At 41.3% G+C, this 27,438-nt stretch overlaps 1 protein-coding gene across 3 annotated transcripts in view; it reads right to left on the minus strand.

Annotated features, from left to right (window-relative positions):
• GRIA4 (glutamate ionotropic receptor AMPA type subunit 4) overlaps window positions 1-26,292 on the minus strand; it is a 248,677-nt gene extending 222,385 nt beyond the window's left edge. For all 3 annotated transcript variants that reach the window (XM_075140077.1, XM_075140078.1, XM_075140079.1), the window contains exons 1-2: window positions 25,786-26,292; window positions 24,494-24,652 (exon numbers count right to left, since the gene is read on the minus strand). In XM_075140077.1, the coding sequence (XP_074996178.1) occupies window positions 24,494-24,652; window positions 25,786-25,873 (247 nt within the window). In that variant the 5' untranslated portion in view covers window positions 25,874-26,292. The remainder of the gene's footprint in view (window positions 1-24,493; window positions 24,653-25,785) is intronic.
• Window positions 26,293-27,438: the final 1,146 nt, after the last annotated feature.

Consider the following 27,438-nt stretch of genomic DNA (forward strand, 5'->3'; position numbering starts at 1 on the left):
AAAAGGAAGTCTTCAAACGCATCCTATGTTTCAAATTTTTAGTGTAGTGGTTTCAGGAAAAGAAGTCACAGATATTACAGACAATTTTACTCTGTCATTTTGATCTTCTTTTTAATCAAAACCCACCTCTTCAAAGGTCTCTGACAAATCTAGAGTGTCTTCAAGAGCTAGTTGTTCGTTTGGATTTTGATTGACCAAGCAGTCACAAAAATCATAAGAAGATAGAGAGTACTGTAGCAACTTCATCTATGGGTAAGGAGTATAATTTTTAACAGTTAACTGTGTATTTTTGGGAATTTAGTATGACCCGGTCTTGTAGTGCTACTGCTTGGATTATTCCATGCCATGTACCAATGACATACTTAGATTATTTGCAAGACTGGAGTACACCAGTGAATGAGTACTACAATATAAATGTTGTCATCTGAGACTTCTGAAATAAAATTACACTTTATGTGTGTAAAAAGTGTTACACTTTATGACATTTCTGAAGATGCAGGAGGAAAACTGTCTGAATAACTTCTTTTTCAGTTTGCTGAAAAATCTGCTGCGGATGGAGATAAAATCTTTTTTTTTTTTGGACAATGAAACAGAAACATATCTGAAGGTAAAAAAAAATCTTCTGGATTTGAGTCATTTTGGAATTTCAGAGTTTTACACTGAATTTAAAGTAGATTTCAAAACAAAAATATCAAATACTAAAACTGGAAATTAGTATTTACATGTATCTAAGTTGAATATAATGATTCCCAGGGAGATGAGGAAAGGGAAACGGGGAGAGAGCAAACTGCCAAACATACTCGCACAATCTAAATGGATTAATGAAATGTCTCAATATCAACAAATCTGTATGTTTGGCTAAATGATATTTTGGAGAAAACATTTTGTCTAGTTTAATCAGTCAGCTTGATGCAGCTTTCTGCATGAATTCTGGAAAAGCAATTGCCTGTGGCTGAAGATTTGTCTCCTTCCCATTCATTTCAGAACTCAAAGAAGGAAAGCCACTGTAGGTCATGAATCCATATCCCCTCAACCCCCTTCCCACCCCAGGATGCTGTGGATTTCAGGAGGATACATGAATTCGGAAAGAGATTAGGCAAAGTCATGAAGGGTAGGTAAACTGATGGAATAAGTTACCATGGCATGGATATACACATTGGCTCCAGAAATCTCTACACTCGGCCAGAAATCGCACAGGTCACAGAGCAATGATCACCCTGTACAGGCCTTTTTTTTCTATAAATATTCTCCAGTAGCAATTGTGAGAGGCATGATGGTGCTTAAGTGGAGTTTGGTCCAGCTTGCACAACTATTTGCACGTTGCAGTGCTCTGGAATTGCTTTTCTTACTTTCCTGTTTGACTCATGGCAGTAAACCCTTTCCATCTGCTTTTTGCCCTCTTTCGTTATCTTGATTGAAAGAGACTACATTAACAACAGGTTTTTCACCCTCTCCCCATCTGTCAGCCCTTTTCTTTTAACCATTTTTCATCTCGCCGTTTCGCTTGTCCCTCCTCAAAACGAATTTGTTTGTTTGTTTGTTTGGGGTTTTTGTTTTTGTTTTAACTAGAGCAAAACAAATGGCTTCCTGATTGAGAAGCCTGCTTTCATTTTGGTTTTGACATATTTTTCTCTAAATGAAACTAAAATTTTACTTGGTTCTAGGTCCTGCTTCACAAGTCTCCAACTTTGGGTGTGGAAACTACTTTTGAAAATGAAACCCGAACTACTGAAAATGAAAACTCGCTAAAAGAAAAGACATGAGCCAATGTAAATTCAGATGAATGCAAATGAACTCAGTCTAATTACATCTGTGTAAAGCCATTTGTATTTAAAAAAAAAAAAATTTAGTCTAAGAAAGAGGAGTCTAACATCAAAGGCCAACAGTCTTGTGTCTTGCTTTTTCTGTTGTTGTTGGGGCTTTTTTAAAAAAAAAAAAAGCTGCCTCCACCCTGCAATGCGGGCAGAATTTTAATGTTTCAGGACTGTGAGTGCAGTTCCAGTGGCAAATAATTTGAATTACGTTTCAGGGGTTACAAGGCATCAAACACTCCTAAGAATTCTGTGTTACTGAAAAGTAATAAAATAGAGAGGAAATTGGGCTGACACAATTCTGGAACTACAGAAATGCCAATTCTTTCAATAAGGGCAGCTGACAGACCTGTGCTCTTATCAGGCTTTGACAGGTGCATTTGGGTTTACTTGGGTTATTGCTCTCAGACCTATTAACCTCTGCTGAGCCTAGATTTTGCCTCTTACAGTCAAGATCACGCAGGGATGCTTGGGACAAGTAAATAAAGAGAAACCTCCAGAAAGTACATAATTTCTCACATCCCTAATCTTCCTGCCACCCCCAAAATTCTCCTCACAGAATAAAATAAAAAAATTTGTGTTATCTCCTAAGCATAAGGAAGCAAACCATGCATGCCAGGACGGCAACAGAACTGTAGTATAATGTATTTCCCCTGTTAGTTGTTTCCTCTGCAGGTTGCTTCTTTTTCAGGGCTCAGACAACCACGGTAGGTAACTGTGGACTGCGAAAGATCTGCATTAAGGTTACTTTTACTGCAAAAAGTAACAAGAGATAGCACCATGGGTTTTATTATTTTTTGACCTCCTATCTTCCTGACCTCAAAAAGTGCAGTTTTCAGCTGCCAGCTGTGCAAGTATCGTTTCCTGCATCATCACTATTATCAAAAATCTCAGAAGATAAAAAATAACTCTTTGTCATATCTATGCACCATTGGACTTCGGATGATATTCTTGAGTTGTTCCTTGACATTGCCCATTGCCTTCAATGGGACCATTAGAGGAATGTATGTGAAGGTGGCAAAGAACTCCACAGATGCCGCACTAGCATTCAGAAGTAAGACACCAAGGCTTTTTCTCTCCAAAGTTCTGAATATATAGGATGATAGGGTTTTGGCAAAGATTCAAAGCAGGGAAGTTTCTAAAAGAATTGAAAAGAACTTCTGGTATGCAGCCAAAGTTTCTAGTTACTACTAGCTTTGAGGCTGGCTTCCTCATTTTAATATTTAATGCACATTTTTCACTTCTTGCATGGTACCCCAGAGTACAACGCAGTTGCTTTGGCCTCTAGGGAGAAAACTACCTTGCCCAAAAGAAACTGAGGAAAACTATATGCAGGTTATTATCTCATTGTCACTTCGAGAGGGTCACAGTGCATTTCCCAGTGTGTCAGTTCTTTTCACTAGCTCCTGGAATAGACAGATTATTGTCACTGCACCATCCTGCCATGCAGTATTCTCGCAACAGTCCACCAATGTTAATAGACAATGCAAAAGCATGGTCTCGCTTCACAACGGCGATCTGTGGGACTCACTATTATCAACCCAAGTTGACAGTGAAAACAGGACTCCACAACACAGCAAAATTAGAACTGTACCCTAAGATCTATAGTGGACTTAGTGGAGTACCCTGTCCTACCCTGCTTGCTATGGCATCTCGCATATGTGCTTTATTACCTATTGAGGGTAATGGGCTGTTAGCTAAGTAGAACAGTGCTATTAATGGGTTCTGTTACAATATAATGCTTCGTTAACAGAGCTCTCAAAGAAATCAACAACTTCAAAACTCCCATAATCAATCCAATTTAATCTGATATATGCTCTGTCAAATTGCATTTCAAAAGGCTTTTATAATACCAAAATTCAGTTATCTAGTAACAGCATTAGCAATGTTAATTTTCTAATCAGAACGCAAAATCATTAATTATCCATGCCTTCCTTAAGTAAAAGAAGCTGCAGTTCCTAATCAGTAACCCTACAGACACTTTGATGTTTATGAGTAGAAAGGGTACATTCTCCTCTGGAAATACCTGTGAGGCTTTCGCTAGTGCAAGCGTGTGCATTGAACACATAATTGCTTCACGGGGTCCAAGCCTCTCCGGTCTTTGCATCCCCAACACCTGCATGAGGCTGATGCTCAACAGCGGGAGCATCCTCGCTTCCCGGAAACCACACTCAAGGGTCAGCCTTGCCAGCCCGAAGATGTTGGTCTGCCATCATGTCTAGCCTGTTCTTATGTTAGCACCATATTACATAAAGAGTCTATAATTAAGGAGATTGGAAATATCCCCAAAAATAAGAATGGTAATTTTGCCTCAGGCAAAGGGTCCACCTATCTCCAGCAGTGGCCAGAAGTGAGTATTTCCCCTGAATATTCTCCCAGCACTCAACTATTTAAAGCTTATGGGTGTTTCCGAGTGGTTTGGCCTCATGGATATCTTCCCCCAGTGCACAGCTAATCTGTACTTGAATCCATGCAAACTTTTTGCATCCCCAGTTTTCTTCAGACAAGAGTACCATACGTCTACCACTCATCATGCAAAAAACACATCCTTTTGTTTGTTTGTTTGTTTTGAACCTGTTGCATACAAACATTGTTGGGAAAATGCAGTAAAAATATATGAAATAAATTACTTTAATTTACACCATTATTTCTAAAACTCTGAAAGTTCACCCCACTATCTGGAAACAATTGTTTCCATACTTTGAGTGTTATTAAAAAGTCAGCGTGTATATAAATTTTCCTTAAACAACAGCGAAACAACAAACAGAGGAATTATTTTCTTTTTTTTTTCAAGCAAAGATTAATGTGTGAGAAGCTTACACTACCTTTAATACATTATTAAAACAAAAATTAAGAATAGAATAATAAAACAATAGCTCAGTGTCTGTTCTTGCCCTTTACAATCAGGGAATTATTTTTGCTGGAAGAAAGTGTACTCCATGCTCCAGTAATAGATTGTCTTAAACTTGATGATAAACCAACAAGCAATTGTATACCACACACTAAAATCAAATGACAGCTTTAATGGTACTAGGGAAAATGAAACATATTGCTAAGGCTATAAACTTGTTCATGACAACACTATAAGACAAAAGCAAGAAAACACGCATAAATTTCTATTTATTTTTATACTAGTAATAGATTGTCATGTAATAGTTTATTTGCTCTTTAACAAAACTCCTATTTTTCAGACAGAGCATTTCCAGAGAATAAAGACAAGCATAAAACACAACCATCATGAAGTTTCCTACACCTACATCTAAATATGTAAATAGCTCTTAAATTGTGCTCCCGCTGTCGAGAAGCTAGTCAGGGAATTTAGTTCCTTCCAGTCCTGCTGGTAACTCGTTCCTTGGCCTCAAGCAAACATTTCACTTTTCTTTCCCCATTTGTAAAATATTTGTGCTTTGGCCTGAAGAACACTGAAATGCTTTGAACACCTTTTTCAGCTAAGCATTTAGAAGTATGCTTAACTTTACATATACACGTAATTGCAATGACTTTGACTTAAATAGGTTTTTGTGAAAAAGCATGAAAACAAATTTTCTCTGAGATGGACTTTGAAGAACTATACTATCTGTACCCTGTTTTTAAAGCAGAATTGCTAAATGCACATTGGATGGATCACAAAGCAATGATTATTTTCACTTGTAGCTTGACTGTCCAGTGCATTTATTTTTCATTGATAGTGGATAATTTATTTCTGAAGTATAAAAGTGCCCCCTAAGCTCTCGGAAATGGGTAATAGGAACATGCCCTGAAACAATTATTGGCACTGAATAGTTTATACCATTGATTTCCTTTTCTTCAACTTTTTGTGTATTTTCAGTTATTAAAATAACAGATCGTTGATGATGAGAACATCTAGATAAAATGAAATTTCTGTCTTTGGCACATAGGTGATCAAATGGTTAGAAACTGGACCTAGAGTTAATACTGTCATTTTGCCACACGTACATACCTAGGAGATGCTGTTGAACATACAGCATATATAGCTGGGCATCACATTTTTCTGAAATTTCCAGCTGTCCTAGAAACTATAAAAGAAGAGTGTTTTGTTGATTCTTTTCATTTTACAAACTGAATTGAAACAGAAGTTGATGGTTAAAGTCACTTCACATAATTACTGATCCCGTAGTTGGGTGAACCCACAGCACTGGTGAGGCCACACCTCGAATACTGTGTTCAGTTTTGGGCCCCTCACTACAAGAAGGACATTGAGGTGCTGGAGCGTGTCCAGAGAAGGGCAACGAAGCTGGTGAAGGGCCTGGAGCACAAGTCTTATGAGGAGCGGCTGAGGGAACTGGGGTTGTTTAGTCTGGAGAAGAGGAGGTTGAGGGGAGACCTCATCGCACTCTACAACTACCTGAAAGGAGGTTGTAGCGAGGTGGGGGTTGGTCTCTTCTGCCAAGTAACAAGTGATAGGACAAGAGGAAATGGCCTCAAGTTGCGCCAAGGGAGGTTTAAACTGGACATTAGGAGAAACTTCTCTACTGAAAGACTGATCAGGCCTTGGAACAGGCTGCCCAGGGAAGTGGTGGAGTCACTATCCCTGGAAGTATTTAAAAGACGTGTAGATGAGGCACTTAGGGACATGGTTTAGTGGACATGGTGTGTTGGGTTGACGGTTGGACACGATGATCTTAGAGGTCTTTTCCAACCTGTATGGTTCTATGATTCTATGATTCTATACGCTCCAGCAGAAACCCTTCTGACTTTTTTTTCCAGACAAAATAAACCTCCTTTGACATACATTGACTCAATTGGGAGAAAAATTGAGCCCTATTTTTTTATAAAAGTGAGGAACAATATCTCCCATTAGCTTTCCTGCTGCTGGAGCAGTGGGTGTCCTCAGCAAACCACTGCTGGACATCAGGCCCCAAATGCCTGATCAGTAGAAAATAGCCCAGGTCGCTTCTGTTGTCTGCGGCAGCAGCGATGGGGAGCTCTCCTCATGGCCACTAACTGCTGCACTTTGCCTGGTGCTAAGAATTAGGGACCCTCCCTTTCACCCCACCCGCACACACCGCCCGCGACGGAGGACACCAGCCGCCTTCTGGATCTCTGCTCTGCTCCGCTCTCCCGACCCGTTACAGCACACAGAAAGCAAATGCATCTGAGCGGCAACTGAAATAATCTTTTCATATTCCACATAAATCATGACACATTCGGAAACTTAGTTAATAGATAATACAAACACCTCTGAAATCCCCAGGTGAAAGACACTGAGGAAGCCAAAACTTTTTTTTTTTTTTGGGGGGGGGGGAAATATCAGCTGTGAAGAAAAGACTAAGGAATGCTTCTGAACATCATTTTATAAGCAGGTGTTTTCACAGTAGGCAATGGGGTGTCCAGCTTCCACTGGGAACCAGGTATCACATTCCCTTAACTTTTTTGGACTTCTAAATAAAATGACAAGTGTCTTTTTCTTTCAAAAATGCCCCCTTTCCACCCATGAATTATGTTCCCAAATACAGTGATTGACATAGAGTGAGTAAAGTAAGCCCGTGGACCTGGGAGGCTTTTTAAGCTCCGCAAAAGGGGTCGTGCTCCCCCAGGTCCTCCCAACGCCCAGGTGCGGGGGCTGGTGGGGGCCATGGAGCCTCCTGGCCACGCCCTGGTCCAGACATTCGAAGAACCACCACACTTAGCAGCACCGTAACACAAATCCTCCACTAAGCCTACACACAACTAGTACGTTGTATTAAATGCCATTTTCATCACAAGTGTTGGAAGACACCTCCATATGAAAAAAGGCTGTTATGAACAAAGTAAGAATTTCCATTTTCTATCTCTCATTACATCTTTTATTTAAATTATTTCAAACTATGGACATATATGTTGCACAGGTGCCATTTATTCACCTTCAGGTTAAAAGCATTCCCAATTATAATAATTATCTCTAATGATATAAAATTAGGTACTCATCATTTTCTTATAGCTAATTACTCCTCTGAAGCCAGCCTGATGGCTAGGCAATAGTGTACTGTGCTATCTAGACTCAAGTTACAGCTGAGTATGTGATATATTGCATATACATTACGTTTCTCACATGCTACTTTTAATTTAGCTTGAAAAATAACTGTTGAAGGAGATGATTATAGGTTTACAAAAAAAGGCCGTGAAAAGTTCATTACCTAAATATGGTTTTATGTCATTAAATCAACGACATATCATCTATCATACCACCCAAATTGATAAGCAGTTCCTGGAATATTTATCATCAAGTCAATTAAACTTATATATTCAAGAACAACTGGAAAAGACATGGTTAAGAAATATTTTATTCAAAATATCCAAAGTTTAAATGGGTTCTGTTAAATAGCTAGAGAAATATTTGCCACAGAATATAACAAACAGTAGGGCTGCTCCTCTAGGTCTTGTGTTCAGCAGTTCACATTGCACTTAAAGCTCAGTTTCAGGATTCTGAACATTTGTGATGGATGTACATTTGCCCTATTTCCAGCCCTTCTTCCTGGAACAACTTTGAGAGTTCCAGCAAAATAGCTGCAGCAAGGCAAAATGGAGGAAAGAAAAATTCCACACGCTCTACTTCAGCATCTATTATCTACGCACCATCTTCCATTTATCTTTCTTGCACTGCAAAGCCAGCCTGGCCTATTTGTCTACCTCCTATTAATGAATTATAAATATACTTGATAATTAAAATTTGGTATTTACAATCTTGGCTGTGCAGTGGCACGATGTGTGATGCAAAGCTGTCGCTCTGTGTTAAAAGCAAGGTACGCAGCTCTCCAGGTCTTCTGGCAGCATTTCAAGAAGTCTTGCTAGAAACACTTAGCAGACATGCTCTTACGACACGACCACGGTGTATTAACCCTAAAGAGCAAGAAAAAAACCCACATAATTTCAAAGCATACAAATAAGCACTAGCTATTTTGCTTATTAAAAGGTCTGAAAGTTTCAGTCTGAAATCACCTATTTTTGGAGTCACTTGTATTCACCTTAGTGGTTGCAATTGAGCTTTTAATGACAGTACTCGGCTGCAGCAAGCCTGAGGCTGATCATCAGTGTTTATAGGCTGCTACCTCCATGGAAGAACAGCTGATGCCCTCTCCAGCCCCGCTGCCCGGCCCCCACCCCTGCAAGGATGCTGGGGGGCAGGCACCAGGCAGCTCCTTGTCCCAGACCCCAGCCCCCAGCAGCCAGCCACGGAGGTGGGCACCGCTCAGCACGGGCAGCAACGGCACAGGCTGGAGCTTAATGCAGGTTTGCTCCAATATTCTCGAATAGCTGCAGCCCCCCATGGCTTTAGTACAATCCTACCAGCTTAACCCCGTCCCCACCCTAAAACCAGCCCTGCCTGTTACCCGGGTGCGTGCAAGTCCCCTCCTAAGGCCAAGCTGGGCTGGGGCTGTGGCGGCAGGGACACCAGCACCCCGCAGCAAGGGGTGCCACAAGCCCTGCGTGGGAGCACTGCCACGTCTCGGGGTGGCAATGAGGCAGCAGCAGCAGCTCCGCAGGTCGTTAATGACCCGCGAAAGAGCATTAATCTAACACAACACCCGCCCTGGTGTGCCTCGCTGAAATGGAAAGTACCAGCTTTGCCCACTTTAGGGTATTAAACTTTTTTTAAGATTTCTAAGATTTACATGGGAGATTCTTGGTTCTTGGTTTCGAATGTGAGATAAAACAAAACAAAACAAACCACAAAAAACCCCCAACAACAAAGCAAAGACATCATCCCAAGCGTACCTGAAAACCATTCATCTTGCTCACACCTGATCACATCACTAACCCTCTTACAAAGGCATGAATGTAAGAAAGACACTAATTTAAAGACGTTTTCTGCCCCCGCTACAGAAGGGCTTTTCTTCAGGTCACCTTTTGTCTATTGGAACAAAGATTGCCTTAGTCACAAATTAAAACAAAAACCATTGACTACAGCAGCCTTTCCCCTTATGAGAAAGCCCTTTGGTGTCACAGGTTTACACCAAAGTTAGTTTCTTAGTCCTTAAGATAAAAAAGCTTAACTTTCACATTGTTTCAGTGAAAACGACCTCAGCCCGAGGAAAGGTTCTTCTTTCTGTTCTCCCTAAGGACGAGTGCAGAAGAGACCTGGTTTTCATTTTCCACTTCTTCCCAGGAAATACTGCATCTCCTTGCCCACTTGTGCTCCACATCTTCCTCCCCATTGCTGGGTACCGGAAGACATCACACTTCCAACAGATAATTAACATGGAATCGCAGGTATGACCAAAAAAAAAATGCATCTAAATAATCCCTGATACCAATTCTGATTAAACAGTGCTGTGGCAGGTTCCCTTCATAAAGCTTGGTGGATGTGACGGCCAGAGAGGGAAGGGAGAAGGCAGGGCAACACCACATCGGGCGGTTCACCGAGACTTGACGCCGCCCGTCTCCAGCGGCCCATTCTTGTTTTCCCGGGGTGGCCTCATTACTGCCTCGACCCCCGAGATCTGCTGTAACCTCTCGAGATCCAGAGCGCGCTCTGAGTAGTAATGTGGACGACGACAGAGAACAAACCGCTGAAGATCACCGCCATCCTGTGAGGATGCGGATTGGGACAGAGACGACTTGCTAAACACTTCTACAGTGCACGTGCACATCCCCGAACAGCGGAAAACAATAATTAAGTGGAAAGAGAGCAGTAGAGCATCTAAAATACATTTAAATACACTAGTTGCCACTCCGGGCCAAATTTCACTTTGGTTTTACATCTCTGCAAATTCTGAAAATCTTCTAAAGTCGCTGGAATGCCTCTGGCTTCTAAAGCTTCCGTGAGGGACAGCAGAGCACGGAGCCAAAGCTTCGCCCCAGGAATTTCCAGCTGCTCTTTTTTTATTCTCACGCTCGGTGCTCTAAATAAGCAATAGGACGAATATTATCACAGAGTTATTATTTCTGTCATAAATTTTAAAAACTTCCTATATGAATAACTGTAAGTCAAAGTCCTTCAGTGACTGTCATAAATCCAAAAACTGTCTGAGTGCTAGATTTAGGATTTCTATCATTGAATTAGCTGAAAGAAGTAAAAAATGCATGTACAGCATGCTCTTAGTTAGCTAGACACATTTACACAGACTTCTGGGCAACAATTTCAACCAGAAATGAACAACTTGGTCCAAGTAAATTAACTCCCATTCCAATGCAGTATTGGGATTTGCTGCCCCAGGATGTGCGATGCATCACTCTTTTAAAATCTCTTCCTGAAAAGTGTCTCCTAAATGCTTACAATTGTCTAACATAAAACCAAAAGAAGAGTTTTAAGAGTATTTAAATGTTTTGTAGAAGTTTCTCTGCATACATGTAGAAGAAACCAAATAAGATGTTTTTATGTGTGTCTGCCTCTTCAGCTCAACCTAAGACACCATCCCAAAATGCTGTAACGTAGCCTCAGCGACCTGTCCCTATCATCCCAAACCTCAAACACAAGGCAAACACTGTCAATCAAGTGCATAATTTGAGAAGCAAGTAACAATCCTAAGAAAACAAACAGTCTGAGCTCCAGAAATTAAACTGTTGCTCAAATTGTCTTGCAGAGATGTGCGAGAAAGCCAGAGCACAGACGTAAGTCACAAATATGTACATGAGGCCCCGGAGGAGAAGAATGCAAGTCTGACCTTTGTTTTGCTCCCCGTGTAGTTTTGCTCACTCGGCAAAAGGGAGCAGAGATCAGTGCCCTTCATGGGTAGGGGCTCTCCCAGGTGGGGTGTAGGTGCAGGAGAAAAAGGCCCCAGGAAGGCCAGGATTCCCAGCCATCATCTCTCCTCTCCTCATGTCCTCAGCACAGCCAAAGAGAGTTGGAATTACCAAGGTAGATGGTGGAGTGGCTGAAACGTAAGATACTCCAGCAAACCTCTGCTGCAATCCTTTGGGACCGCTGTCAGGTGTTATCACTTCCAGGGGACGGATCCAAACAGACATCTGGGACCAAAGCGTCTTCTGCTTGGTCAAGATGACCACAGAAGAGAGTGAGAAGTATTATGGTATAACCTCTGAAGTTTGTTCTCTCGTACAACGAGGAATGGCTGGCTGACGATGAAAGGCATTTCACCCAGTGCAAGACTGGCAATGGCCACATCCAGGCTGCCCTCTGCGGAGGTCTACTTTGGGTTACAACTGGCTGTAGAAGGACACAGAATTATGGCCCATCCTGGATTTTAGGAAGTCTGAGCCATTATTTGCTGTCTTGAAGTCAAGCATCAGGATAGCCACATCAGTTAATTTAGATGACAAACACAGCTTTTTCAGTCACCCATGCCACAGATGCAGAGAGAGAGTGTTCCTGTCTTCTGACAGGTTTTGGATGCTTCCACCTCTGTTTGGACTTACTGAAAGAGGTGAGAAAAAGGAGCAGGCTCCCACTAAAAGCTGGAGTTGTTTTGTGTTCTTAATATGGAAAGTTACAGGCTGCACCACCAGAAAAAAAAATCTAGGGTTTTAAATCACTTTGCTATTTTTGTCTCGGTGAAAAAACTATGGCACCAGCTTATTATGGTCACACACATCCTTAAGGAACTTATCATCATCACAGCACTAACAACAGGTACAACGTTTTGAAAGACTGACGTTGAACTTCATAATTTTAATTAAATGTGTAGCACTTTTTTTGGGCCAGGAAAAGGCCTCAAAGGATTTTATTTCAGTAGACAGAAACTGCTAACTTACTGTACCAATAATCCAACAGTTTGCAGACAATACTTTCACAGACAGGAAGGTAGTGCATTACCTTAATCCACAGCTTAAGAAACCAACGGGCTTTAAGCTACATCTGTGTGTTACATTTTTGGTTGCACATATTTAACTCTCACTAATGCTCCTAAGATCTACATGATGTGCAGTCAAGAAAGGAAAATGCCTCATGTAAGCATGCTCCCTCTGAACTGGAGACACTTTATCCTTTAGCATTCTCGTGTCTTTTATAGCCACACACAGGTAAAAGCCTTCTTCATGCTGCTGATTCCCCTCATTCATGTTCTCTTTAATGACTTTATTTGTGCAGTCAATTGCTCACAGACGTGAATAAGAAGGTGGCAGCGCAGCCCTGCTTGACCATACCAAAGCTAAGGGAGCAAGAAGCTGAGGCCATGGAGAGCACTTTCTCAAGGTGATGCTGCTGGCAGGGGATACCCACACCTTTTTAAAGCGGTAACGTTACACTGGATCTCATTTTAATCTCACAGACACTATATAAGTGCAGGGAACTGCAATAATTATTATTATCCTATTACTGTAATTGCTCAAAGGATTTTCTGCTAGTCTCCCATTTAGCATAGTATGTGAAAGGCTGACAAAGAAAATGTGATTAAGGTGTGAAGCTCTGGTGCCTGCCAGCTGTACTGAAGTGCAAAAGATTCCCATCATAAACAGTAACTGAAAGAATGATGGGCTTTCTGGGGCTTTCATCAGGAAATAAAAATAGAGGAGTCCTTCAACATCTGTCAGAGACCCAGAGAAGAATGGAGGAAAGCAATCCAATTCATCTGTATAAACTGTCTTTTGTGGTACACCACCACCACTCTCTCCTTCCATTCACTCCCTTAAAATCTTAAAGTATTGACCACAATGGAGTCTGCGACAGGCTGGGGGGAGTAAGACAGAGCTGGAAACAGGTACAGTTTTTCTGAGGTTGTATAAGGATGTAATTTCTTTTCTGTTTGTAACCAAGAAACAAATGTTTTACGCTCTGTCCCTTCCTTTCCTTTCCCTGCAGTAGTTAAGCTGATGGCTACCTGCAATCAAGACGTTACAGGAGCTGGTAACACGTGCCGAACCCAGAAGCCGCAGCGGCTGGTCCCTAGGAGTGGGGCAGGAAGGAGAGGGGTGACAGTCCCTGGGACGCCAGCTGCTGCCTCCAGCACAGTAGCACTTCTCCAGCGCTGCAGAACTCGGGAAGCACCGTGTCCACTGCTTCCACTGGCGGTGCTTCTTGCAGACTGTTCCCATTTTGTCACGAAAAGCCAGGGCACTTTACAGTAAACAGCAGGGAGAAAGAGGAGGATGGCGGATTGAAGAGAACAGAATTTTCTCTCTGTCTCTTTGAACAGTATTTTTTAGTCTTACACTCTTCCTATTAACTCCTACTGTACTCCACTGGAGACGTGGACTAGTCATTACTTCCCTCTCTGTACTAAGTTTTCAGCTTATACAACCACATGTCCAGCTTAAAGTTTTTCAAAGTCACATCAGCTCACACCAGCTATAATCCCCAATTCACACATTCCTGCTCTGTCTTCAGAAGCAGAGAATTCCCCATGCAGCGAGCAGTGCTGCCTATCAGTCCCTCCTCTGCTCTCGGAAACCTCCTTCCCCAACTTTGAATAATGCTGTTTCATAAATACACGGCTCCTGCGGTATCTTGAACCCCTTCTCCCACCCGACTGAGGGTGAACAAGAGGGCAAACAGAAACTTCAGGCGTGAGGTCTCAAACTCATTCGACTCCTTACTCCAGGCAATCTGTCGCTTCTGAGTCTGCGAGGGTCCCCGAAGAACCGGGGCAGACCCACCTCCTGCCTGGGCTCCAAATCATTGCACACAACGCCTGGCTGAATCTCACCAATTATAAGCTGCACACATGCATTTGTATCAACTGTGCTTGTTCCTTTTCTGAGTTAGTTACCTAAAAACACCCTCTCATTTTCCAGCTGATTTTAGTAATAACTGTATAATAAATCATTTAAGCAAACCATTTAATGGATGGAGTGGTAGTAAACAGGATGCTGCAAGTACAGCTATTAGTATAACATAATTAATTGCTGAGGTCTCGTGTTATTATTTCTCCCCATTTTAATGACTTATGGTATAAGGAAATAAAAAGATTGTCCTTTTTCTCCTCTTTCCTTATACATTTGCTACCCAGAATAGTGCAACAGATCATCAAAGACAGCTATGGGAGCACTTCTTGTATTCCTTTGTTCAGGCTTTTGCTTTCTGCAAATATTCTTGTGCATTAAATCTCATTCATCATCATGTTTGTGTTCAGGCTGCCATCTCCTCCGACACACAAAGCAGATGAAACCAGGGACTTCCAAAGCTAAATTCATAACTCTTGGTATCTTAAGCTAACAGCCCAAACCCTCCAGGTGAAAGTAGTAATAGATCCACATCCTCTGTGGCTCATAGAAAGTGAAATATGTGTAACATACATGGCCATTAAGTTGCATATGTAGGTAGACAAGTCTGTGAATACAAATAATGGGGATTAGTGCACATTTGTTAGCAAAAACACACTTAATGGTCTTTAAACATATTTACCAAGCTTATATTACTATTTCTTCATGCCATACTCCCTGCTGTGGGTTTAGGAGATGTTCTTTCTTAGAAGAGGAAAAAAACCCACCATTTGTGTCCACTGGAAGTATTTTTCAAGGGAACTTGAAGAAGGCCCCAGTAAGTCCGTACGTGTCTTGCTGGGGCACAGGCCTTGCTACGAAGGGTGCCCCGCGCTGCCCTCTGCCCAGGCGAGACACAGGACCATGCAGCCAGAACAAACCTCAGGGGGCTCTGGGAGCTGCACAACTGTGAAGGCTGGATGCAAATCATGCTGGTTATGGTATCTCTCTAAATTAAAGACCAACAACGAACCCAGTAGGCAATTTTTTTTCTGCTTGCCTACTCTGTATGAGTTCTACATTCAACACAGATAAAGACAGAGGGTGGTATGTCCAAATGATGTGTTGATGACATGACAATTTACCTGTGATTCCTCCAGTCTTTAATTCAACACTGGATTTATTTGGAGAAAAATTATGGGTTGGATAAAGAAACCAATTGAGGTTGGCTGACTAGCATCTCATTGGTCAGACTGGGGCATCAAAATGGTCACATTTAGCCTTAGAACACAATAATCTGTGACTGTTACATTTATTTTGGTGACCTTTACTTTTTCTTCTTTGAAGCACTGATGCTTATAGCCATCAGACAACATTTCATGCCCTAGACTGCTTTCACATCTTTTCTGTATCATCTGTAAGGACTTGTAACTTGGATCACTTCCATATGGCACTACTCCTGACCTGCCAGCCACACACTTTCATGGGGCATATGTAATCCTGCCACAGATGCAGACGCATGTCCTCCCAATACACCAACGTCCTCTTACGCTCTTTTCCTTGGGCATTCGCTTATGCCTCCAGACAGCAACTCCGATTCTTATCTATATAATAACATAACCCTTAAAGTATTACTCCATTGCTTTTACCACCCAAGAGAAGCACTGAACAAGGATTTAAAAAAAAAAAAAGGACCTGAGAAAGAAAAAACCCTGACCAGCTCTCAACTGGAGGCCATACAAACAGCTGGATACAGAGACAGTGTTAACAGGGTGTGCAAACAGCCCCAGGAGCCAGCTTCTTACCTGGCTTATGCTTTCTACTTGGAGTAGAAGTGAGAAGTCAAGAGCACGTGAATATTGATTTTTCAAAGGAAATTATCCTCCCAGCTGCAGTGTTCCCGAAAAGTCCATTCTTAAACACTCTTCTCAGTTTAAGCAGATGGAAATGACCAAGCCTGGAGGCCTTTATTAGCAAGTCTCTCCAGGACATATCCGCACAGAAAACCTGGAGGAAATCACTAATACAAGGTCCTACACAACTCTGCTGAGACTGTGGGTCTGTAAAGTCTTGTCCCTTTTTCCCCCATCAGCTTAGGTGAGGAAACAAAGGGCTAAGTGGACTGATGTGCATGCGCTTTTTTTTTTTTTAATATTATAGCTTTTTACTCCTGAATTTTACCTGAATGAATCTATGCTTGATAAAGTGTTTTTCACTTATATTCAGTAATGTTTTCCAAACCTGAACACAGCACCATCCAGACCCATATCTCACATTAACTAGTAGTGTGAAATACTGCTACTGTGCATCAGGAATATTAAAAGGAAGTTTTTCTGGACAAATAATACGCTATGTTTTATACTCTCTTTGTTCTACAAGAATTTCCTCTCTTTCCCCTGCCTCTACCTTGAATCTGTATGACACGAATCATTTTACCCACTGAGAAAACAGATCTGACCCTGACACTGAAAAAAAAAAGCCATGTAATATCAGTGAAATCTTTAACAAAAGGAAATGAAGCGTAACACATAACTGTGAAAGAAATTAACAAAACCAGAACATTTTGTACAATAATTCCTAATTATTTTGTATAATAATTTCTAATACTAACATATGCATCACCTTTTGCACTACAATGTGAAAATGTAAATTCCACATCCATTTAGAAATGGATTTGAAAACGAGGCAAACAAAGCATAAAAGTCTCAATTCTTTTCAGCAATTAACTCTTACTACCTGTGAACTTTCCTAAAACATCTATTCGATGGATATTCACCGCACATACGGTACGAAAAGGTGATGTGCAAATAAAAATGAAGTTCAAATTTTATGGTTTTAAGAGAGTACTATGCAAATACACCATAAAAGGAACGGGAAGAGCATGCATGCAGAAATGGCACAGGATCTACCCCACAGAGGGTCTGCAAGTGAGAAACAGAGGAACTGTTATGAATAGTTAAAAGCTGGCATATTTTAATATCAGGCTTCAAAATGTGTTTAAAACCTTTCCCTGCAAAGAATCTAATGGTGAAAAGATTTAAGTGCTTTTTGTTTCTCTTGTGCTTTATTTGTATTTCCAGAAAAAGACCTGCAGTCATGCTCATGGTGTCCATGGCTTTAGAATATAGAAAGGTACTGCACAAGACTGCATTTTTCAGGAGCAATGGTTGCATATAAATACAACACCGAAATAGCCTGTGGAACACAAGAAAACAGTAGCCCTAATGACAATCTTTTAAAATAGGCAATTATGTACCAGGGGTCCAATTTCTAAACGATTTTTCTTTTTAAATAACAGGAGTTAAGCAATTTAATACTTTTAAAAATTCAAGCTATGAGACGAAAGAATGAGAACCTGTTCACCTTGCGAAAAAGCTGATTCCTACAATTCCTTCATTATAATGGGCTCCAGTCCGCAATCCCTGCTCAGGTAGCGCCCCTATTTAAATCACAGGCAGCTCTGCCTGGGGAAAGAACTGCAGGACAAGGGCCAATATTTGAACTGGAATTTGTAATGTTAGCATAGCTGGCCAAAACCCAGCAAGAACAGTAGCTCCTTAATAAGTATCCAGGTATTCCCCCTTGAGTCCAACATAAAGCTTAACTATAATCAGCTCCTGAGGAACCTGGTGAAGACAAAGGATGGGCTGGGTCTTTATAGTGCATTCCCAAGACAAAAGTGATGGGTATGGGATACTCTGGTTCCATCTTCTTACCGTAAGGAACCAGAAACACAACAGACAGCTGCAATTATTTGAACAAGTCAGGCAGACGCTTCATCAGGACTATGGGAAAAAGAACAGGGAAGAAACAGAGACCTCACAAGGAGGTAACACTATTGAGACAAGACGGTTGACCCATGTATTACCACACAGATAAGGACACATTTTCCAAAGTGCTCAGCAGTAAGCAGTTCCCACTGGGAAGATAGATGCTGCTGAGTACTCTGGAAAATACTAGAATGTCTCTGAGTGCCAAAATGTAAGATAACCTCTCTATTTGAACTTGGGTGCCTGAAAACAGACATTGCGGATACAGAATTTTTAAAAGTACTCAACCCATAATTGCACTGACAAACAATTGAATGCATACCAGCATTGCTAAAAGCCAGGAAGATCTTTAAAATAAAAAAAAATTTGAACAAAAGTTATGTAAGAACTCAAACTAGATTAAGGAAGATAATAAAACCTCTGAGAAAACAGTTAAAAGTAAGGCAACGCCAAAATTTCCAGACAAGACGCTGTGATCAGGTACTCTTGAGTAAATTTATTTTCACAAATTCAGAAGAGGAATTCTTGATTTTCACAGGATTAAATAGTTTATTTTGACTTTGTGTCCCAACACATAAATTCGGTATAGGTATGCCTGCCTAAGTTGCAGGAGCAGATTTTGTGCTGTACTAGTCCAAAATCTTTGCCTCAAGCCAACTACCCAGAGGAATGGAAATCCAGAGACGAGGCCAATTTTTCCTTTTAATTACACTGGTGCAATCATACGGCGTTCTTCACTTTTGCAGTAACACAAATTTCATCCCCTTTAAATCAGTCGTATATTGAGGATTAAGACCTATGAGAAAAGATTATTTGTTCCAACACATTTAAACTCAAGGAACTTCACCTGTTTACAATCTGAACTTGCACAATTCATAGCAGGATCTAAAACGGTTAAGAAATCAAAGCAGACGGCTTCCTCTCTCATGAACAAGCAAGTCTCAAAACAATCAAGACCTAAAAATGAAATGCATGAGCTATTTTGACTAGCATACAAACTTAGATTACAATGATAAAGCTGAAGTTAATCAATTTAATTTACTTGTTAAAGTGCTTTGTCCTACACAAGAAGTACTGCACTGCGTTGGCTTCTGCAGGAGGAATGAAGGAACACAATCTTTGTTATTAATCCTCTGAAATGAAGATTAAATTATTTCTGTAGCCTATAATAAAGCTTTTGGGTTTATAGTTTTAGCCAGTCCACTAACATGCTAGGACAAAAGTCTTATTTCATGCCAGGGAAATGCATGTTCTGAATTTTCACTGAAGAAATCTGACTATATTTCAGCAAAGGACCATCATTTATTTTCCCAACAATAACCTTGAAAATTAAATCCAGACTCTGATGGATTGGAGCTATTGATGGTTGATTTTCTCTCTGCTGTATAGCTATTTTACAAAGATCACATTTAGAGCTATCAAACTCTTTGAATATGGATCTTCTTATATCTTAAAAAGATACAGAATCCTTCTTACAGCAAATGACACCCAAGTACACATATATTCTTTGATTCCATCAGCAAGTGCTAATAATAGAAATTTTGAGAAAAATTGTTTTCAATAATTGGTGTCTAGCTTGAGATAAACTCCATGTATTAAAGCAAAACACTCATTTCAAATGCGTTTTTATAATCGATCCTATTTTAGAAGGGTACGATTTAATCCAGTTCCGTTTTCCTAGCCAACTGGCACACTATTTGCTTTTGCAGTTCAAACCTGACCGTATGGTATGCCTTTATGGTAACTCTCAATATACTCCAAACTGCATCCTTGGGAATACTGTACTGCTCTTGATAGCAAAATACCATTCAGCTATATGAAACCTCACTTTCTAAATAAAGAACACCATGGTTTTAAATGACACTGATTATTAAACTAAGGTTAAACTCCTATTGCTAAATTGAGTTGTAATTATAAAGAAGAATTAATAACCAAATGTAATGAAAATCCCATTATGATGCAGCTTAGCAAATCAAAGCTGAAACTGCTGTAAGTAAAATGACAGATAGTCACAATATAAAGGCAATACTACATGTGAGTCTATTTCCCCAGCTTTCGGAATGTCTCAGCAGAAAAGTTAACTCCAAAATGGTATTGCTTCTCCCCTCACTAAGCAAGCACAAACCCAGAGACAGACTCACAGAGAGGGCAGGGTGACAAGGGAGGTTCCCGCCTGCCCTCAGGGCTGCCTCCGACCTTGGTGGATCTTGCCCAGAAACTACATTCATGCTGGTGAGGCAGAATCAGGCCCTCCAATTTCAGGTCATGAGTCCGGAGGGCATAAAAGTCAAAGAGACTAACTCTTGGAAAAAGAGGAAAGTTATTCCAAGGTAGGAAATTTTTAATTCCAGTGGCGCACATAATAAACAAAGATATATTTTTGGGGTTTTGTATCTACTGGGATTAAAATCTGGTAAGAACTCAATTGTGCACAAGATGAAACAAGAGGGGTGTCTGATTTACTCCAAATTACACTTATTAGGAATATATTCATCTCAGAATACACATGAAGTCAAACAGACTCAAAGGGAAAAGCTTTACTTTTAGTATGAAAGACTTGAATCGATCTCTTTTCTTCCCCATTTAGCCTAATCCTGTACAAGAACTGCAAGACTGGTTATACATTAAGGATTTTTGAAACTTCAACAGAAAAATTCTCAATCACAAGACAAGAGCTGGAAGGCAAATAGTTCTTTGTAAAATCACAGAGCTACCTCTCAAAAGTATGCAAGCAGGTTTAAAGTTGATTGCGTTGCTGAGATATAGGAATGTAATACAGATGGTGCATGGAGTGGAGAAAATTATTTTCCATTCTGCTAAAGAATAAATATATACAATCCTCTCCAAAAATCAATGCATTGCTCCAACGTCTGAAATCAAGCTGAAGGTAGATTTCCAATCACATGCAAAATTTCCTGCTTATAATGTGCAAACCAGTGTATGCCAATAGTCAAATGTTTCAGCTCTGGTGTATTGTGTTCTGATGAGTAAGAATCTTGTACTATTCATGTTTTGCAATAATTTCAGCGCTCTCTGTCAGTAAGAGAGATTCTCTGAATAATGTATGTAGTGCAAAAGAAATGAACAGAGTTTAAATAAAACACGCAAATGGGAAGGGGAAAGAAAGAGGACTATTTCCAAACTGATACAGATCAGATCAATTTTTCAAACTTACAGCAGAGTCTATCTGCTTAAGCAACCTGTTTCATATGCATTCATGATTTAGAACAAAAATACTAATGTTCTGGGCCTGTTTAAAGAAAACAAAAATGTGTAAGATAACCATTAGAAGATAGATATTAAACTGAATATACAAAATTATTCCAGTTCCAAAAGTATTCCTGGCTGAACATTTGGCTGTATGTTTTTATCTACTGAAAAGAAAAAAATATTCAAGTTTTTCCAATGTTGCAGTGAGTTACCTGCTAATGTGCCATCCATAATCCTTTGAAATAGCCTGTTTACTGTCCCTAACACATGCAAGGGGCCGTGCCCTGAATCTTCACAAGTAACCTCTGCAGCAAATGGAAACAGAAATAGAGGGAAACAGTCATGTCTCAGAGTTTTATGCTTGAACTCACATGAATATTCATTTCAGTCCAGCAGCTCTAACACTTTTGTACTGTATATTTGGGGATGTGTGTGCTGAGTAATTTCTACACAAATAGCAAGATCCAAAGCCGCTGTTTCACAGCAGTTCAGCAAGAGTTATCATTTCATATTGCCATGAAATCACTTAATTCAGAGCTGATGGTGGGGGTTCTTTAATTAGGTTAGAAAATCTCACACATCTGCGCTTTAGAAGCCTCTGTCAAGCCAGCAAATTCAATCACATGGAAGCCGGTGTCCTCCAGCTATCAGACAATTGATTTTTGCAGGATGCTGCTCATATTTAGCTTAAGGGACATGCGATATGTTCATTCAGTTGTCAGTCAGTTTGCCTACATTTCATTAGGAGAAGATTTGTTGTTTAAAAAATATCCTTCAGTATTAAAATGTTTAAAAAAAGCAGCAGCAGTCAGATTACTGGCATGAGAATGCAAAATGTGAAATAAATACAAACTTGGACCAATGCAAAAATACATGTTGGTTTAAGTGGGAAGTACAGACCTAAATAAGGCCTGTAGGATTACACCTATTTAATACAAACATGTACAGAATTATATGAGCATACACACACATAAACATCTACATTTACTTTCCCGCTCTTTCTTTGCCTCCCCCCATACTGTAAAGATTCATCATCTCTGAGTCATTAAACTCTTTGGAACTGAAACTGTTAAAAAAAAAAGGATCAGGTTATGAATCACTATTTCTATAAATGACGGTAAATATAAGGGGACAGGTTTTCCTCAGTTAAAACAACAAAAGGTAAACATAACCTAAGGTGGTTGGAATGAGAGAGAAGAATCTGCTGCGAATAGCCTAAATGAAGAAAGTTTTGGGCAAACCCTTTTTGAATCTATGGTGGTAGTGTTACACAGAGAAGTGGTTCAATTTTTGGCAATTTTAAATTTATGCAAATCAGAATTAACTCACTAGCGTTCAAACGGAAATACTGTGCAATACCCTTAATCCAAAAAGTAACAATAGCCTTGGAAATTATTTGGTAGAACTGGATGCGTAGGCAGAATCAAAAATAATTGACTTCACCTAAAATTACTGATTTCAATATACAAAAATTATAGTCCCCTCCTCTTTCACTAAAAATGAAAGTTTAAAAAAGCTACTATGTCATTTGTCTTCATGGAATATATAATCAGTGCCTGCAAAAGTTGACATGCATTGTAATATTTTCTCAATGAACTACACCTGCATAGATCTGATTCCTTCCCGTTTCAAAGCACCTTTTGAAATGTTTTCTCCTTATGGAATTTGATATTGATTTTCACGCTAAACACAACTAATACATTGCTTAATATAGAATTCACACTTAATGGGACATCAATCTTTCCTGCATAAAATGAATGGAGCCATTTTGGCAGCTCAGAAGCTTTTCCTGTTAAATAAGGTGGCAAGGTCATCTGAAACTTGGAGCACCAAAGACTCGTATAAATAAATTTAGCAATCCTTCAATGAATTATACATGAGAACTGCACAGTACATGGTATGTTTACATATTAAAAAGTGCCACAGAGATGGCTCTGAGAAAGCGGAAAGAAACATAGTACATATTTTAAAGGCACGATGAACAGTAAGACCTTCTCCAGTCTGTTTCTATTTTAAACTCGCTTAGCAATGTTGCTTAGGGCATCTACTTCCAGAGGCAATTCACTCTTGAATGAAGAGGAGGGATTCGAAAACTTAAAGGCCACAGAGGAAAACCTACAGAATCCTGATATACGGTCATCAAAGTAGTAATGCTACTACAGTCTTCAGCTTTGCCACACTATATCCCACTGTCTTACATAATAACATGAATTCCTTTTTATAAGCCTGACTTACATGAAGATAAATAGAAATAATGCTTTGCTACTTTCAGAGATTAAGCGGTATCCAGCATGTGTTTTAACCAAGGCTAAAGACCCTGAGGTGATCTAAATGTAGGAAGTTCAGCTAATTATACTGTGGGGTTTTTTTTTTAAAAAAAAAAAAAAAAGAGTAAATTTTACCTCATTTGGTAAGGGCATTTCTTTTTCTGTTTTTCTCTCACGGTGTATGTGCATCTGTGTGTGTGCGGGGGTGTGTGTCTATAAAATATATAGTAGGAAGAAAATATTTGTTCCAGTTGAGGTGGTCTGTGAAATCAAGTAGATCAGATACTAACGTGATTTGGCACCAATGTATGGATGCATAGAGACATATCCACAGGATGTATGCATTACGAGATGATGAGAGACATTTACAACCTAGAATATAAGAGCAGGGCTGCCTCAAGTGACATCACCAGATCAACTGCAGCATCAACCAACTCAGATATATTATCCTGCACACCACTGCTTCCCTATCGCCTTTCCAGCCATTAGAAAAGCATTTGTGAGCACAAATATTATCGTATATTTTCAAATGCACACACGGCACACAATAGTCAAAAGCGAACAAGAGTCACTGTGGGGTTTACGGACTGATCGAGACATTCATAATTTTTCTTTACAACAACAAAATTCATCTCCATAGAAACTGGGAAGCAAGAAACTACAGTAATAACACTAAAGTAAATGTCACATCAGGTTAGTCAGCAGAAGGCAGGAGAGGGGATTTTGCTCCAGTTAGAAACCAACAAGGATTGCTGCCCCTTTTGCTCTTCTGCAAAGGGTATCTATACTGAAGACAAACTCACTGATGTATTTCCAATGCAAGACAATAATGTGGTTTCCTGTTATTTCCAGTGCAATTTACTCCAAAGGTGGTCAGATCAATGGCATGTTTACTTACAGGCATTTGTTACAGCGAAGCTGTTAGCTGTTTCAATGTTGTCTACATGAGGAACCAAATTAAAAGGTGCTTCGGATGCATTGGGGCTGGTGTTATGAAGAAAAATTGCTAATCGAAAAGCAGTATATTCCTGATCTGTGTTCCTGATGAAGAGACCACCTACAAAAAAAAAGAAAAAAAGAAAAAAGCAAAGAAAGCAGGGTGAATTATTTGCAAGCTACTTACTATCTTGTAACATCAACCAACTGTCTCTCTCAAAGCTGCACAGTAAGGCAAGTCCTAAGACTTTACTGGATAAGGAACTAATCATATTCGTAATCACAACCGCTGCCTTTAAATCATGGTCCTCAATCGATTTTAACCTCCCTGATGCATTCATGCTTCTTCTCTGACTTCTCAGTTTCCAGCCTTTCATACATAAATACCCAGATTTGTCATGATTACAGTGACCTTTGAAAGTGTTTAGCCTCCATCTCCCTGATACCGAACACACTGGTAAATCAGCTACTCAACAGCCTCTTACATTAAGTGGCGGGCTGATTAAGGGGAACAATGTTTTCTGGATTAAAAAAAAAGAAAATACCCACTCAGTGTAGGATAATCTGCCCTGAACAGGAATATAATGAACTTTGCTCCTCCGCAGCCATGTGCAGGCAGGGAGCAGCTCAGCCTTATTAGCAGCATCTTTACAAGTCCACGAGAAATGATGCAGTGATGGAGCTGAGCTGGAAAGAATTCAGATAGCTGCGTCCCATCCGAAACACGTCCGAAAGAAGGGAAGAAGGAGGCGATGGGAAAGGGCTGAGGAAGGGGCATAGCTCTGCACGGAGAGACCTATAAAATCCTAAACTTTCCAACTATGAGAAGGGAAAGAAGGGCAGCGTTGTCTTTTACCCCCCACCCCTGCCGGCTACTGCAACCCCGGTGCACGTAACTCGCCATCCCTCCGGGAGCCAGGCAAAAGCGGGGGGTGCCGGAGGGGGCTGAAGCAGCCCAGGGGCATCAGCCCCGAGCCCCTTCCTCCTCTACCGATCCTATACGCCTCGGAGCTGGAATGAGTTCTGCAAAAGACAAGCATCCTCCCTACCGCACGCGAACGCACACACGTATATATGTATACACGCACACAGAGAGGCATACATACAGATACACGCGGATTTTTCGTGAAAGCAGGGAAATGGGATGAGTGGTGGAGGAGAAATCTGCAAACTGCTTTCAGAGCCTCCTTTCCAACTCACTTTGCAAAGGATTGAACCCCTGGACACACGCACACAGCCCAATGCAGCGCTTACCTATTTGCACACTGCTAGGAAAAGCTCCCATTGCTAGTCCCCAAAAGCCAGAAAACAACAAGACAAGCTGTCTGCAAATTATCCTCATCTTCTCTTTTGCCTCTCTGTCTCGCCTTCTCCCGCTCGCTCGCTAGGCGCTGCTCAGAGCGGCATTGAGGACGAGGCGGCTACAAACAAAATCAAGAATTTAAAAAAAAAAAAAGAGGAAAGGGGAGAAAAAGAGAGGGTTCTTCCTTTCTTTTTCTTTTTCTTTTTTTTTTCTTTTTTGGTTTAGTATTTGTTTGCTATTATCTCCCGCTCGCGCTCCGCCTCTCTCCCGGTTGCCGCTGCCGTTTCAGCAAGCTGTCCCGCCGCGCCGGATTTTTCCCGCAGTCTCCATCGCCGGGGAGCGGTTTCTGTCCGGCTGCAAATGTTGCACATGCAGAAGATGGTGGTGAGTTTGGCGGCGGGGGGGAGCGTCTAGTGGCGGCGCGGCGCGGCGCGGGCGGACATGCGCCGTGCGCCCCCCCCCCGCCGCCACCGCCACCGCCGCCGCCGCCCGCACCGCCGCGGGCGGGGAGCGGCCGCGCGCGTTCCGCTCCGCGCCGCCCCGCGCCGCCCCGCGCAGCCGCCCGCGGCTTCGGGCGCGCACTGCAGCGCCGGCGGTCGCAGTCACCGCGAAAGCGATGGGGTTTTTTTGTGTTTTTTTTTTCCCTTTCTGCCGCTCGCACATCCGCGGGCGCGCAGCGGCGCGGAAGTTTGTGCCGCGGGCGTAGGGCGAGAGGGCCAGGCAAGGTCGCTGCCCCGGGCTTTGCGCGGGGCGGGGGAGGCACGGCCGCTGCAGCCCATCGTTCCCGCGGCTGGGGCGGGTGTTATTAAGTACCAATTATTATTAATGAAGGTGGCAGGGCGTATCTGCATGCGCTGAGCAGCTGCGGAGCGGGAGGACGCGGCCGGGCAGGCCTGCCCACCCCCCGGGGGGCGCTCCGGCTGACGGGCAGGGCGGGGGGCTCAGCGCCCCGCGCCACACGGAGGAACGGGACCCCCTCCTCGCTGTCGGGGTTTGCGGCAGAAGATGGAGCAGAGGGACGAGAGCAGGGAAGCGCTGAGCGCTTGTAGGCACTCATGCCAAAAGGAGAGAGAGCAAATGAAAGGGAAACTTCGCTACTCCTATGCCGCCGCCTTTTCTCTTTTTTTTCCTCTTTTTTTTCTTTTTTTCTTTTTTTTTTTGCCTAGGTGGGAAAAATAATGGAGCTTTTTTTGTGTGTAGGCCCTTCTTTTTGGTGCCTTTGGATTTTTCTTTTCAAGCCTTGGAAGTTCCCCAGAGCGGCTGCCAGAGGTCTTGCGATATTGCAGTTAATAATTAAAAGATATATATAATAAATGATAGGTAATGAAATCATCCAACAATAGCTGTATGTCAGAGAAGGGAGCTTCTAGTTTTACATGTGGCTTTGCAGAGAGATTTCTGTCAGTCACAGGGAATGATTTGAGCTCAAATTAATTTTAAAATGTTAATTGGTGATATGAGAGAGTATTGATTTTTAAGATTAACTTTGTGGCTCTGTGTTCTAACACACACATTTGCTCCAAGACCAGAGTTTTGCCTGCTTTCACTCAGGTTTGCTTTCTTAGTTTATTACTACATCCCGTGTCCCCAAGCTCTCCTGTTTT

The sequence above is a fragment of the Calonectris borealis genome, chromosome 1 (genome assembly GCF_964195595.1).
Source record: "Calonectris borealis chromosome 1, bCalBor7.hap1.2, whole genome shotgun sequence".
NCBI classification, from domain to species: Eukaryota; Metazoa; Chordata; class Aves; order Procellariiformes; family Procellariidae; genus Calonectris; species Calonectris borealis.